We start from the raw sequence: 11,769 nt of genomic DNA, 5'->3' as shown, positions 1-11,769 counted from the left end.
CCCTAGGGACTGCAACAGCAGAGAATGCTGATGAGTCTTCTTGTCCCAATCACTTGCCTTAGTTTACAAAGGAGTCTTGTTCCTGCTGTGGGGAATCTGGGCATCTCCCCCAGCTCCTCACTGCTGTGACCAGCCCCAAACTGAATTCTTTGTTGGGTATCCTCCCTATATGGTGGGTTTTTAGGCTGAGGGGTCCTGGGACTGTGAATGGGAGGGGCCTTAGAGATCACCCATTTAAATCCTTCCATCCCATAGATGAGAAAACCAAGGCCTTGAAAGGAAGGTGATCTGCCCGAGCCCTAAGCCCCTAAGGAGGTCCCAACAACTGTCGGGAAGGCTTCTGGGAAGGGTCTTCAAACCAGGGACAGCCCACAAGATCGGCTTTATTTTTCCAGCTGGCCCTAACTTTTTTTCTTTTTTTGGGTGAGGCGATGAGGGTTAAGTGACTTGACCAGGGTCACACAGCTAGTAATTGTCAAGTGTCTAAGGCCAGATTTTGGCCCTCACTTCTGAACCCCAAAACAATCACAGGATTCACAGCCAGAGGAACTGTAATGACCAGCTGGGATGTAACACCCATAGAGTGAGGGGAGCTTGGCCCCGAGTCAGCCAGGAGCAGCGCCACCCACTCCTGTCTCCGCTCAAAGGTTCTAGGACACAGGCCCGAGGAATTGAGCAGGCTTTATTTCTTTGTAGTGACTACTCTGGTCAGTTGTCCAGTTGTGCAACTGCCCCTCCCTCCACCCTAATAGCAGCAGGTATGGTGGTTTTCTTTCTAGGCAGAGGGAGGTGGGGAAAGGTTAGGTTCCACCTTGTTCCAGTAATTTAACAGGAAGTGGGTGAGAGGCCTAGCCTAGGGCAGCCCCGTTCCCTTCCCTGAGAGTCATTTGAAGCTAGAAGCCCTCCCCTCCCCAGCCCTCTGCCAGGGCCTTAAGGCTCGGCAATGCTGCAGTCGTAGCAGAAGTTGTAGTTAGTGGGTGGTGGGGGAACAGGGGGTGGCTGGTCAGGGATGGGCACGTTCTCCAACTCCAGCAGCTGAAGCTTAGTTTCCATAGCCAGCAGCAGCTCCAGCTCCATCCGGGTCTGCTCGCTGCCCATGGGGCCACCTAGCAAGGCACTCAGCCCGTCGGTCCACAGGCAGAACTAGAGAGCGGCCACATTGATTCATTCCTTCAGATTAAGAGCTAAGCCCTCAGCCCTCCTTCCCCTCCTCACCAACGCCAAGCCGCACTGGCCCTGCCCAGGCGCTCACCTCTCGTTTAGAGGGGGCAATGAAGTTGAGATAGGCCTCTTCTTCCCCAGCATCGTAGCTGACCGAGAAGGCAAGTTCACAGATGTCCTGAAGGGAAGAGGGCAAGAGTGAGGCACATAGGAGGGAGGGGGAAAGGGGCCACAAGGAGTTACACATCCACCTTTGTACTGCTCTAAGATGTGCTGGACGGCTTTCATCCCCCGTCCCCATGAGGCGGGCAGTGTGAGCATTGTCCCCATGTTATAGATGATGATGAGGTCCGGAGAGGCTGTGGCTTTGCAGGGCCGGAGCCCCGTGCCTGAACCCTGTGCCTGAGCCCCGTGCCTGAGCCCCGTGCCGGAGCCGGCCTTCAGGACCAGCGAGCACCTCTGAAACAAGGATGCCCCTCTAATACCAGTTCACACTAATGAGGCAATTAAAGGTTTACAAAATACATTCCTCAGCACAGTCCTAGAGAAAGAAGCCAGGATCCTGGAGGCCACCAGAGGCCAGGCGGCCTCTTGCCCAGGGAGCAGGCAGACCCAGAGCTGCCTCCTTGGCCCGCCCTCACCTTGTTCTGTTTCCCGGAGCCTTTCTCCCGAACGTGGGGACAGTCCTTGCCCAGCAGCAGCGCCCTCATCTCAGCCACAGGGACTGTGGGAAGGAGGGGTTGGGTTGGTTATCATGGATCACCCTGCAAGGGGAAGGGGTGGCTGGAGAGAACTGGGGGCCAGAGTGTTTGGGGATCCCACCCCGAGATTGGCAGTTGCCTGGGGATCCCTCCTGCAGTATCACCGGGGACCCTCATACGCTTGTCAGGCAGGCTCTCTGGAGAAGGGTAGGCTGCTCCTTCCTCCACATCCCCATACTGCAGCATCTTGTGGTTAGGGGACAGACAGCAGAACCAGACCTTATCTGTGGGGACAGGGAGAGGAGGCGTGGGCTGAGGGGGAAAGCTCCCCCCCACCCAGGACCTCTTCCACCCCCCCTCCCCACACTGCCCCTGTCAACCCCCTCTCCCTAGCTCACACACTGACCCTGTCGCCGGCGGCTGCTGATCTTCCGGAAGAGCGTCCCTGCGCAAAGCCGGAGTAGCCTCTGCTGACGGATCAGCTCCAAGAGGTCAGGCTTGAGCCTCTCCCGAAGCTCCCTGTGGGCAAGGAGGCACCGAGCTGCCACCGGGGAGCAGGAGCAGGGAACTGACTGCTCACAGAGGGGGGTCTGGGTCAGGGCTCCTAAGGTGGGGTTCACAGACCTCCCCACAAGGACCCATGGGTAGATTTCAGGGTGTCGGGCACGTTTATTTTCACTAGACCTTCAGGATTCCCTTCAGTGATTTAAACACGTGGTTGCAAGAAGGGGTGCCTAGACTGTGGCCAGAAAAGCCCAGGACACCGGGAAGGACTGACAAGGGGTCTGCTGCAGAGGCCCCATCCCGGTGGAACCCGGGAGGCCAAAGGCTGCCATCCTACCAGCCATGCCTCTGGGTATTTGTCTCCTAATAAGGAGGCTCCTGAGCTGGTGGAGAGGAAGGTGCTTGGGAAACCTTGGCATCAGAAGAGCCAGGTTCAAATCCTAGCTCTGAGACTCGCTATCTCTAAGTAGTGCACTACTGTTCATGCGTCACATTGACGGAGAGGCAGCCTGCCTTGACCGATGGAGGACTGGCCTCAGCGGTGGCAGGACCCGGATTCAAGTCCAGCCCTCGACCTCACTGAGTGACCCTAGGCATGCGACCACCTCTCACAAGAGCTGCTGCCCCGCCTCACTAAAGGCAGCCCCCCACCCCCCAAAAAAGGACCCCTCCTCTGTGAAGGTCATGTCCAGTCTCCAGGACTCCAAAGTCCTTAGGCCTGAAAGGAGGGGGCGGCACCACAACCTCTGGCCTGGCTCTCAGCTCTCAGCACTAGGAGTTCTCATGATCGGTGGCAATGGTGGGCATCAGAGACCAGGACTGGAGTTGGAGGAAAGTCTGAAGGGGAGGCCCGGGGCACCAATGCCACCCACCCTTCCCCTAGAGGGGCTCACAGGATGGGTGGGGCCATCGTGCCTTCCTGGTGCATGCGCTCGGTCTGCCGGAGCCTCAGCACCTCGCTGTAGCTGAGGGTGTTCACCTTGGTCCGAAACAGCTCCAGAGAGCTCGGCTTCAGTGCCAGGGTCCGAGTCAGCTGCTCCCGAACCACCTGCATCACCTGGGAAAGGATCTCCCCTCAGCGTCCACATGTTCTGTCCTGGCAGCTCCCCCTTCTTGCAGACACCCCCCCAACATCAGCCCGCGGGCTTCCTTCCTCACTTTGTCAAAGTCCTCCTGGGTGGCTCGCATCTCCTTCCAGGTCTTGTTGAGCAGCTGAATGCAGACACAGAAGAGCTCCTGGAAGCTGTTGTCCTGCCCGAAGAACATGGGCGAGAAGTCCTGGGCCGTCTCAGAGCCTGGGGGGCACGGAGAGAGGAGGGGAGGGAGAGGGGAGAGCTCAGTAAGAACACTGACTCAATCAGGCTCTTAGAGCTCCCCAGGCCCCAGATCCATCCAGGATGCCCACAGGGCCCTATGGCTTACCTAGGGCCCCTTTCTGAGCACCCTGGGAGGGGGAGAGGGACAGAGGGTGGGGGGAAAACTGGGACCACTCTGCCCCACCCACCCCACTCCACCTGGCATGGGCAATGCCAACATACAGGGCAGGGGGAAGCCAACTTACAGGGCTCCCCGATGCGCAACAACTCGCACAGCAGCAGGGTGAGCTGGATGCTGCTCCGGGCAAAGGGGCACTCGTGTTTGTCCTCTCGGCTGCTGTTCTCCAGCACAAACTGGGGGCGGGAGGAGCCGGGGAGAAGGGGAGGTCGCGCCCAATCCTCAGGAGGGCCAAGGGGATGGGGGACACAAAGCTAGATGAGGGGAGGGGGACATGGGAGCTGAGGGACGGCAGCAGGATGGGCTTGATGGATCTGGGAGGCACAGGGCACGGGGGCGGGGCAGAGAGAGGAGGGGAGGGCGCGGTCACTAACCCGGCTGTAGGCGCTGGGAGCGTGGGTGGAGAAGTATAGCATGTTGTCGAGGGCCAGCAGTCCTGGCGGGACTCGCTCCAGGTCCTGGGCAGGGTTGCTGTTCTGGGTCAGGGAAGGGGACGAGAGACCTCAGTGGGAGGAGGAGCCCAGAGCACCAAGGACAAAGAAGATCCGACCTTTGAAGGGGTAGGTGGAGAGGCGGCCAGGCTGGGAACTGTTAGATGGTAGGGAGGAGGAGCGGAGTGGGAGCACTCACAGAGAAACCGAGTTTTCGGAACTCCCGGGCACAGAGGGATCTGCGACGATCGGCGCTCAGTCCGCTGCCCTGCGACTCCCCGTCCAGCTCAAAGGCCGCTTGGCGCAGGGCCTGCAGCTGCTCCCGCTGCTCCTAGGGATGGCGGGAAGAAATAAGCCTCTTACCCCCTGACCCTTCCCACCCCTCCCGCCCATCCCCCCCAAGGACGCGGGCCAGTCTCTCCGGGTGTCCACACCTGGTTATAAGGATCCAGCGGTGTGCGCATCCGTGGTTCCAGAAGTCCCAGCGTGAGGGCCTGCAGCACGTATAGATGATGAGCCATCTCGTCCCCAAGGGGTGCTGGGCTGTGAATAATGTTCTGGGGGGAGAAAGAGAAAACAGGGAAAGAGGGAAAATGGAGGGAACAGGCATTTATGTAGTGCCTACTATGTGCCAGGCTTTACAACTGTTATCTCATGTGGTCCTCAGAACACCCCTGGGAGATAGGTGCTATTATTAACCACACTTTACAAATGAGGAAACTAAGGTTAAGTTACTTGCCCAGGGTCATGAAGCTAAGTGTCTGAGGCTGGATTCAAACTCAGGTCTTCCTGACTCTAGGCCTGGTGCTTTATCCACTAAACCACCTAGCTTCCTTCAGATTAAAAAAAAAAAGGAATGGAAGAGTCACACTGGCAGGTGTTTTACACCAAGATTGGTTGACCACTTGTCCACAAGGGGGATGCACTCCCCCAGGACCTGTGCCCTTTCTAGTAGCAGTTTTATCGCCAGCTGCGGGACTTTGGATGTCACAACTTCAACTCTATCTTATAAAACTGGGTGTTCCCACTCCTAGGTCCCTTCCAACTTTTAAGCAGTTTCCAGAGAAGGCAGCACATGGTGGCAGGAAGCACTGGCCTTGGGGTCCTAAGGGGCAGGTCTGAATCTGCTGCCATAAAACATCAGCCTCAGGGGCAGTTAGGTGGCACAGTGGATAAAGCATCGGCCCTGAATCCAGGAGGACCTGAGTTCAAATCTGGTCTCAGACACTTGACACTTATTAGCTGTGTGACCCTGGGCAAGTCACTTAACCCTCATTGCCCCACCAAAAAAAAAAAAAAAAAGTCAGGTTCAGGTTCATCATGAAAAACGATGGGGCTTGAACATGACAATCTTTAAAGACCAAGTCTGTGAGCTGAAAGCCTGTGCTCCTTTCTTAGCCCTCTTCTGCCTATCGCTGACCCCCACCTTGTAAATGAACTGGCGGAGGTTCCTCTGCCACAGGTAATCCAGCATGGTCTAAGAGGGGAAGAAAAGAAAAGTGGTGGCAGCAGGAAGGGACTCCCTGCACAGCACCGTCTGCCGCCCAGCAAGGCCCAGGCAGCCAGCTCCAGCCCTCACCTGGCGATCGGGAAAGCTGGCGTTCTGCAGCAGGGCGGTAAGCAAGGCCATGGCTTTGGTCTGCAGTGGCTGGTTCAGCCTGACAGCAGGGGACATCAAGGAAAGTGTCAGCCAGAATCTAGACCCAAAAGCTGCCCTGCCCAGACCCTACTCCTGCATCCTGCCCAGCCTTCAGAGCCCCACATCAGACCCTTACACCTGCAGATGCACCAACAGCCTTTCCAGGGGCACCTCCCGCTTCACCAGCTGGCCCAGGTCGGGGCTACTGAGGGCCAGGCTCTCCAGCAGGCCAAGAGCCAGCTGTGGCACCGAAGCATCCATCAGGTTCATATTCACATAAGACACCACCTGGAGGACAGGGAATGGAGGGGGAATACCAGTCTTCCAGCTGAACCCAGCCACCCACCCCTTTGTCTCCATTATGTATCCCTTCCCTCCCTCCACCCTCACCTTCTCCCCATGTCCCAACCTTCCTGACAAAGTTGCTACTGAGTGTTTCCCAGGATACCACGCCATGCTCCATGAGCTCAGAGAAGGCCCTCAGTCCATGGGCCAGGACCTCACCTAGACTGGGGGGGGGGGGAAGAGATAGAAAAACAGGGGGAATTATGGGGAGTCTCCTCCAGTCCCCTCATTTTACAAATCAGAAAACTGAGGCCCAGAAGCAACTCCCCCAAGATCACGTAACTAATGGTGGATTTCAACCCTGGTTCTCTGACTTACTCAGAATAAATCCAGGGTTCTTTCCACTAAACCCTGCCACCTCAACACCCTCTCGGTTTGCTTAACTGAAAAGAGGAGGAGCAGAGAAAGAGCCAAATCTGGGCTCCAGGTGGATGGAGCCTCGACAACCAACAACCATTAGAAGGTTTAGAAGTTCTCATCTCTCATCCTCCAAGAATGACCTTTGGACCACAGAGGAGGAAATGAGAATGGCTGCTAGGCTCCCCAGATAAGCAGGGATACAGATTAGCAGAGGAAGCTAAAGCCCGGATGAATGAGAAGCATCATTGGGCTGAGGAAAGGTGAACATGCTGACATTCAACAAAGGAAAGTGCAGTCCCCAGACTAAGCCTCCTCGACCTTGTCTTGGATCCCTAGCAAAATTCAAGAAGTCGTTCGTCATGCGAAGGGAGGGCTGGGTGGTGAGCCTTTAGAAAAGGGTGCAAAGAGAGTCTGCTTGACTTCATCAAAAATGGGTCTCTCCAGGTATGCCTCATTTCCTTTGTTGTTGTTGTTTTTCTGACAGGGTTAATTAAATCAGGGGAATAACCTCAGATGTGGTTTTAGCAAAGCACTTGACAAAATTTCTCCTAGTATTCCAGGGGAAAGAGGGTACCAGAAGTCAGATAACAGGACAGCTAGATGGATTCAGAATTTATGGAGTGGCTGGTCCCAAGAGTGCTCATTAGTAGTTTGATGTCTCTAGTGGAGTTCCACAGGAATCTACTCTGCTGTTGGTGATCTTTATCAGAGATCTGGATAAAGTCAGAGATGGCATCCTTCTCATATCTTGAGGTAACACAAAGTGGGGAGGGGTAGCTAACATGTTGGGTGGCAGAATCAGGAACCACAAAGTCTCTGGACACACTAGAATTTGGTCTGGGTGTAGGGAAGTGGAAAGGAATAAGCATTTGTACAGTACCTTCAATGTGCTGATCTGGTGCTCAACAGTTTTTACAAATATTACCTTATTTGATCCTCAAAACTCTGCAAGGGAGGTCTTATTGTTCACCCCCATTTTACAGTCAAGGAAACTGAAGCAAAGTGACTTGTCCAGGGTCACACAGCTAGCATCCAAGACAGGATTTGAACTCAGGTCTTCCTGACCCCAGGCCCAGTGCTCTAATCACTGTGCAACCCTAGCTGCCTCTTAGTGCAATAAGATAAACATTAACAGGGATAAATGTTGAAAGGCAGGTAGATGGGAGATTGGCCTTGGAGTCAGAAAGACTTGAATTCAACATGTTGTGTGGTCACCTAGGCAAGCTGGAGATGTGGCAGGAAGATCTCTAAGACTGTTAAGTCAGAGATGAGCTGACAAAGCATGCATGGAAGGAGTTTCCTATGCTGAGGAATCACAGAGCCAGACCAAAAAGAGTCCAATCTTACATGGGGTTTAAAACAACAACAACTCGGGCTGGTACAAGGCTGGAGGAAAAGGGCAGGAAGAGGGGACAGTGAATGGTAAGATGACAGTTTGTATGAAAAAGATCTAAGAGTTTTAGCAGACAAAAAAGATCATGAGATTTTAGATGGCATTAAGGGAGGTACATTCCATTGGATGGCTCAGGAATGCAGAAAAGCATGAGAAGACTTCTATGAACTGTGCAGTGGAGTAAACAGAACTAGAGAGACAATATAAACAATGGGCACAAACACACAAATAAGAGAACAAAAAACACCCCAAACCAACGAGACCAAATGCTGTGTGATTCTAATGACCAAGCTTGACCTTGAAGACGGCATGAGAAAATGCATCTCCCTCTCTTCTTTGCACAGGTGGGCTGACAAGTGGGTATAGGGTATCACACATACTCTCAGACTCAGTGTTGGTTAGTTTTCCCTCCCTCCTTCAAATCCTTTGTTACAAAGAATGGCTCTAGGGGCAGCTAGGTGGCTCAGTGGATAAAACACCAGCCCTAGATTCAGGAGGACCTGAGTTCAAATCCGGCCTCAGACACTTGACACTAGTTTACTAGCTGTGCAACCCTGGGCAAGTCACTTGACTCTCATTGCCCTGCAAACAAACAAACAAAAACAAAAAAACAGCCAAAAAACACCCCAAAACAAAGAATAGCTCTAGAACAGAGGATGGGAGACGAGGGAAGACAACATCTTCCAAAACCAAGGTGATGTAAAAATTAAAGATATCAACAAAACAATGTTTAAGACAGGTAGTGTGCCTAGAACGTAGGGAGGTTTGACTTCTGTTGTATTTTGCCCTGGTTGGGTCACATCTTGGGTATTGGTTCAGTTCTAAATTTTAGGAAGAGCGTCGATTTGTTAAAGTGGATGATGTCCAGAGGAGAAGGGCCTCAAGCTAAAGACTCAGTTGAGGGCCTCTAGGTGGTGCAGTGGATAGAGCACCGGCCCTGGATTCAGGAGGACCTGAGTTCAAATCCGGCCTCAGACACTTAACACTTACTAGCTGTGTGACCCTGGGCAAGTCACTTAACCCTCATTGCCCCCGGGGAAAAAAAGACTCAGTTGAAGGACCTGAGGATGTCTAGGTGGAAGAAGAGAAGAGTTAAGATCACTGTCTTTGAGCATGTATGTATTTGGAGAGAAATTCCAGTTCCTTGCTAATGACACCAGAAGGCAGAGATAAGAACAGGTGGGAGCTGAAAAACCCCAGACTGAGGATCTAAAGAAAAAAAACAATTAATTAATGATTGCCTGACAATTACTAGGGAGAAGAACCCCAGCTGGATTGGGGGCCTTAGGAGGGGTCGGGCTCCCCCATCAGAGTTCTTCAAGCGATGGCTGACAGTCCACCTGTCGGGTCGTTGTGAAATCTGGGTTAGACTCATGATCCTTCCTACTCTAGGATTCTAAGATTCATTTTACTTAATCTTTTTGGGGGTGGGGTGGGGCAATGAGGGTTAAGTGACTTACCCAAGGTCACACAGCTAGTAAGTGTCAAGTTTCTGAGGCTGGATTTGAACTCAGGTCCTCCTGAATCCAAGGCCGGTGTTTTATCCACTGCGCCACCTAGCTGCCCCCTCTAAGATTCATTTTTCAGAGAAAGAAACTGAGGTCCAGAGAGAAAAAAAGCCTTCCCAAGGTCACCCAGCTACTGAGTGGCAGAGGCAGGGTCCAGGTCCCCTGAACTCCAGATAAACATTCTTTCTGAGCTCACCAACTCACAGGGACCCTGATTCTTCTCCATCGTCTTTGTTTAGAGAGGAAACTTAGGAAAGAGGATGTGAGGAGAGGCTGGGATGCCCAGGGCCCCCACTCACTCGTCCCCATCCTCAATGATGATCCCCAGGCGCTGAAGCCCATCTCGGTTAATAACTTCTTCGGCAAAGGTCAGATCAGGGGCCAGCAGGGCCAGACGCTTCAGAGCTTCCCGCTTCACTTCTCGGTTTCCACTCTGTAGTGCCTTCAGAAGTCTTTCTGCCTCTTTGTCCTAGGGGCAGGAAGATGGGGGGGATAGGAGAACGCCTGCCTTGGAGAGGTTGGGGGCCATCGGACTGAGAAACCCAAGGGAAATTCTAGGCCCTAAATGTCGGGGTTGGTACAGAGATGAAGAGAGCCTGGGCTGGCTAATAAAAGTGGGTTGGGTATGGGGATAGGGCGTCAGTACCGGGGCAATGCTGAGGGAGAGTATGCTTCCATTCTTGATCTCAGAGCGGTTCTGGAAGAGACAGAAAAAGGTATAAAGATGGTTGAAATGACAGAAGCAGCATCAAGGAGGCAGGTGTGAGGGGAGTCATCCCTGAGTGAATAGGTCGGTGATCAGGTCAGTCAATGGTAAGTTGGTGAAAGTGGTCAGTGGGGTTAAGGGGGAGCTCAGTCAGTGGGTTCAATGAAAGGGGTTGGTGAGATGGGTAAAGGAATAATGGGTGGGTGAGTGAGGGGTGAGATCAGTAAGGTAGGTGTGAATCAGTAAGTCCAAAGGCCAGTCAGTTATCCATGGGAGGGTCAGTAGAGTCAAAAGCTAGTTGTGGAGCTGAGGAAATGAGCGTCACCAGGAAGCCAGGGGGAGCTGCTCAGAAAGGCAGTGGGTGATGGGGGTTCAGTTAGGTCACCGGAGAGCAGGTCAGTGCTCACCCTCTCAGTGATGTACTTCCGATAGCCATCAGCGTACTGCAGGGCGTAGTGTTCCGGATCACTCAGGTTCCAGCTGCAGTGAGGGAGCTGCCCTCAGTCTCCCATCTATGACCAGCCTGCCCCATGCCCAAGCCCCAACATGCCTCCTCTCCCCTCCCACAAGGGCCCACCCCAACCAGAGGCATGGGAACTCACGCGCTGCAGACCTCCTTCAGCACCGCTGCCAGGGGCTTGGCCTGCAGGGGGGAGCAATGGGTCACCCACCCTGGCCACCAGGTGGAGGGTCGGTGGTCAGCCCCGCCGGGGACAGCAGGGCTTAGGCAGAACACCCAGGCCAGGCTGAGGGAGTGGGGATGGGGGAACTGGAGGGCTCTGGGCCCTCAGTAGCCCTTCTCGGTAAACCCAGGGGCTCGAACTACGAGGTCTCGAAGGTGGCTTCTGCGGGAGTGCCAGGTGTTGGGACAACCAAAGGCACGAATGCGGGAGGGGGGAGGCGGGCGGGGCGTGTCCGGGGCCACGGGAGCCTGGGCCCAGGTGTGGGGTCTGGGTTACCTGGTCCAGCTGGATGAGCTGCGGGATGGCCCCTGGCATCTGGATGGCAATCTTGACCACGTTCCTTGGGGGGGCCATGGCCCGTGCGCTGCCTCAGCCGCCTGCCGGACCACGGGGGAAGGGGGTCAGAGCGGGCGGGGCCGGGCGCATTCCTGAGACGCGCCGGGACAGGTCTGGTCGGTCCCGTAGTGCCTGGCCCCGCCCCCCTCCCGTCCCGTCCCGTCCTGTCCAGTACACGGCATGCGGGGGCTGGGACCCCTCCACGGCCTGCCCGAGGTCTGGCCCGGGGGCTGCCAGAACTCACCCGGCCCGCCTGCCGCGACTCCCCGGACGCCGCGTCCTTCCCTGGGGAGTGCCCGGTAGTTCCGGGTTGGAATCCCGGGGGTGGGACACGCAGGGTGCGGGAGAGCTCCTGGGCTGGGCTGGGCTGGCCCCGGCCCTGCCCCGCCCCCAGCCCCAGCCCCAGCCCCAGCCCCCTTCGGTGAAGGCGGAGGCTCAGAGACCCGGGAAGGAACGGGAAACCACCCGGTCAGCCCCTTCTATCTTCGAGGTCACACAGGTGGAAAGT

The 11,769-nt window shown here is 55.0% G+C and overlaps 1 protein-coding gene across 2 annotated transcripts; it reads right to left on the bottom strand.

Moving 5' to 3' along the window:
- Positions 1–663: 663 nt before the first annotated feature.
- ELMO3 (engulfment and cell motility 3) lies at positions 664–11,566 on the bottom strand. 2 transcript variants are annotated; one of them, XM_043984051.1, is made up of 21 exons: positions 11,506–11,566; positions 11,202–11,302; positions 10,845–10,885; positions 10,650–10,722; positions 10,183–10,233; positions 9,836–10,005; positions 6,340–6,439; positions 6,067–6,218; positions 5,871–5,949; positions 5,718–5,768; positions 4,726–4,848; positions 4,491–4,622; positions 4,235–4,336; positions 3,928–4,036; positions 3,525–3,661; positions 3,260–3,423; positions 2,269–2,381; positions 2,042–2,146; positions 1,803–1,885; positions 1,253–1,339; positions 664–1,143 (listed from the first exon to the last, which is right to left on the bottom strand). In XM_043984051.1, the coding sequence occupies exons 2-21, from the start codon at positions 11,277–11,279 to the stop codon at positions 931–933; spliced, it is 2,163 nt and encodes a 720-aa protein (XP_043839986.1). In that variant the 5' UTR covers positions 11,280–11,302; positions 11,506–11,566; the 3' UTR covers positions 664–930. The 2 variants fall into 2 exon arrangements, with proteins under 2 accessions (XP_043839986.1, XP_043839987.1); XM_043984052.1 differs by lacking the exons at positions 4,491–4,622; positions 4,726–4,848; positions 5,718–5,768; ... (7 more) ...; positions 11,202–11,302; positions 11,506–11,566 and having other exon boundaries at positions 3,928–3,977; positions 4,235–4,309.
- Between the last annotated feature and the right edge of the window lie 203 nt (positions 11,567–11,769).

This window comes from Dromiciops gliroides, chromosome 2 (genome assembly GCF_019393635.1).
Source record: "Dromiciops gliroides isolate mDroGli1 chromosome 2, mDroGli1.pri, whole genome shotgun sequence".
NCBI lineage: Eukaryota > Metazoa > Chordata > Mammalia > Microbiotheria > Microbiotheriidae > Dromiciops > Dromiciops gliroides.
This window is presented reverse-complemented; position numbering and strand designations above follow the sequence as displayed.

Bases quoted from the DNA above. Each gene is read 5' to 3' on its own strand.
- ELMO3 (XM_043984051.1), bottom strand. From the start codon at position 11,279: ATGGCCCCCCCAAGGAACGTGGTCAAGATTGCCATCCAGATGCCAGGG. The intron at 10,234-10,649 runs GTGAGCACTGAC...TGTCTCTTCCAG, and splicing joins GGAAGTACATCACTGAGAGG to AACCGCTCTGAGATCAAGAA. The intron at 4,037-4,234 runs GTTAGTGACCGC...TCCCGCCCCCAG, and splicing joins CTCCCAGCGCCTACAGCCGG to TTTGTGCTGGAGAACAGCAG.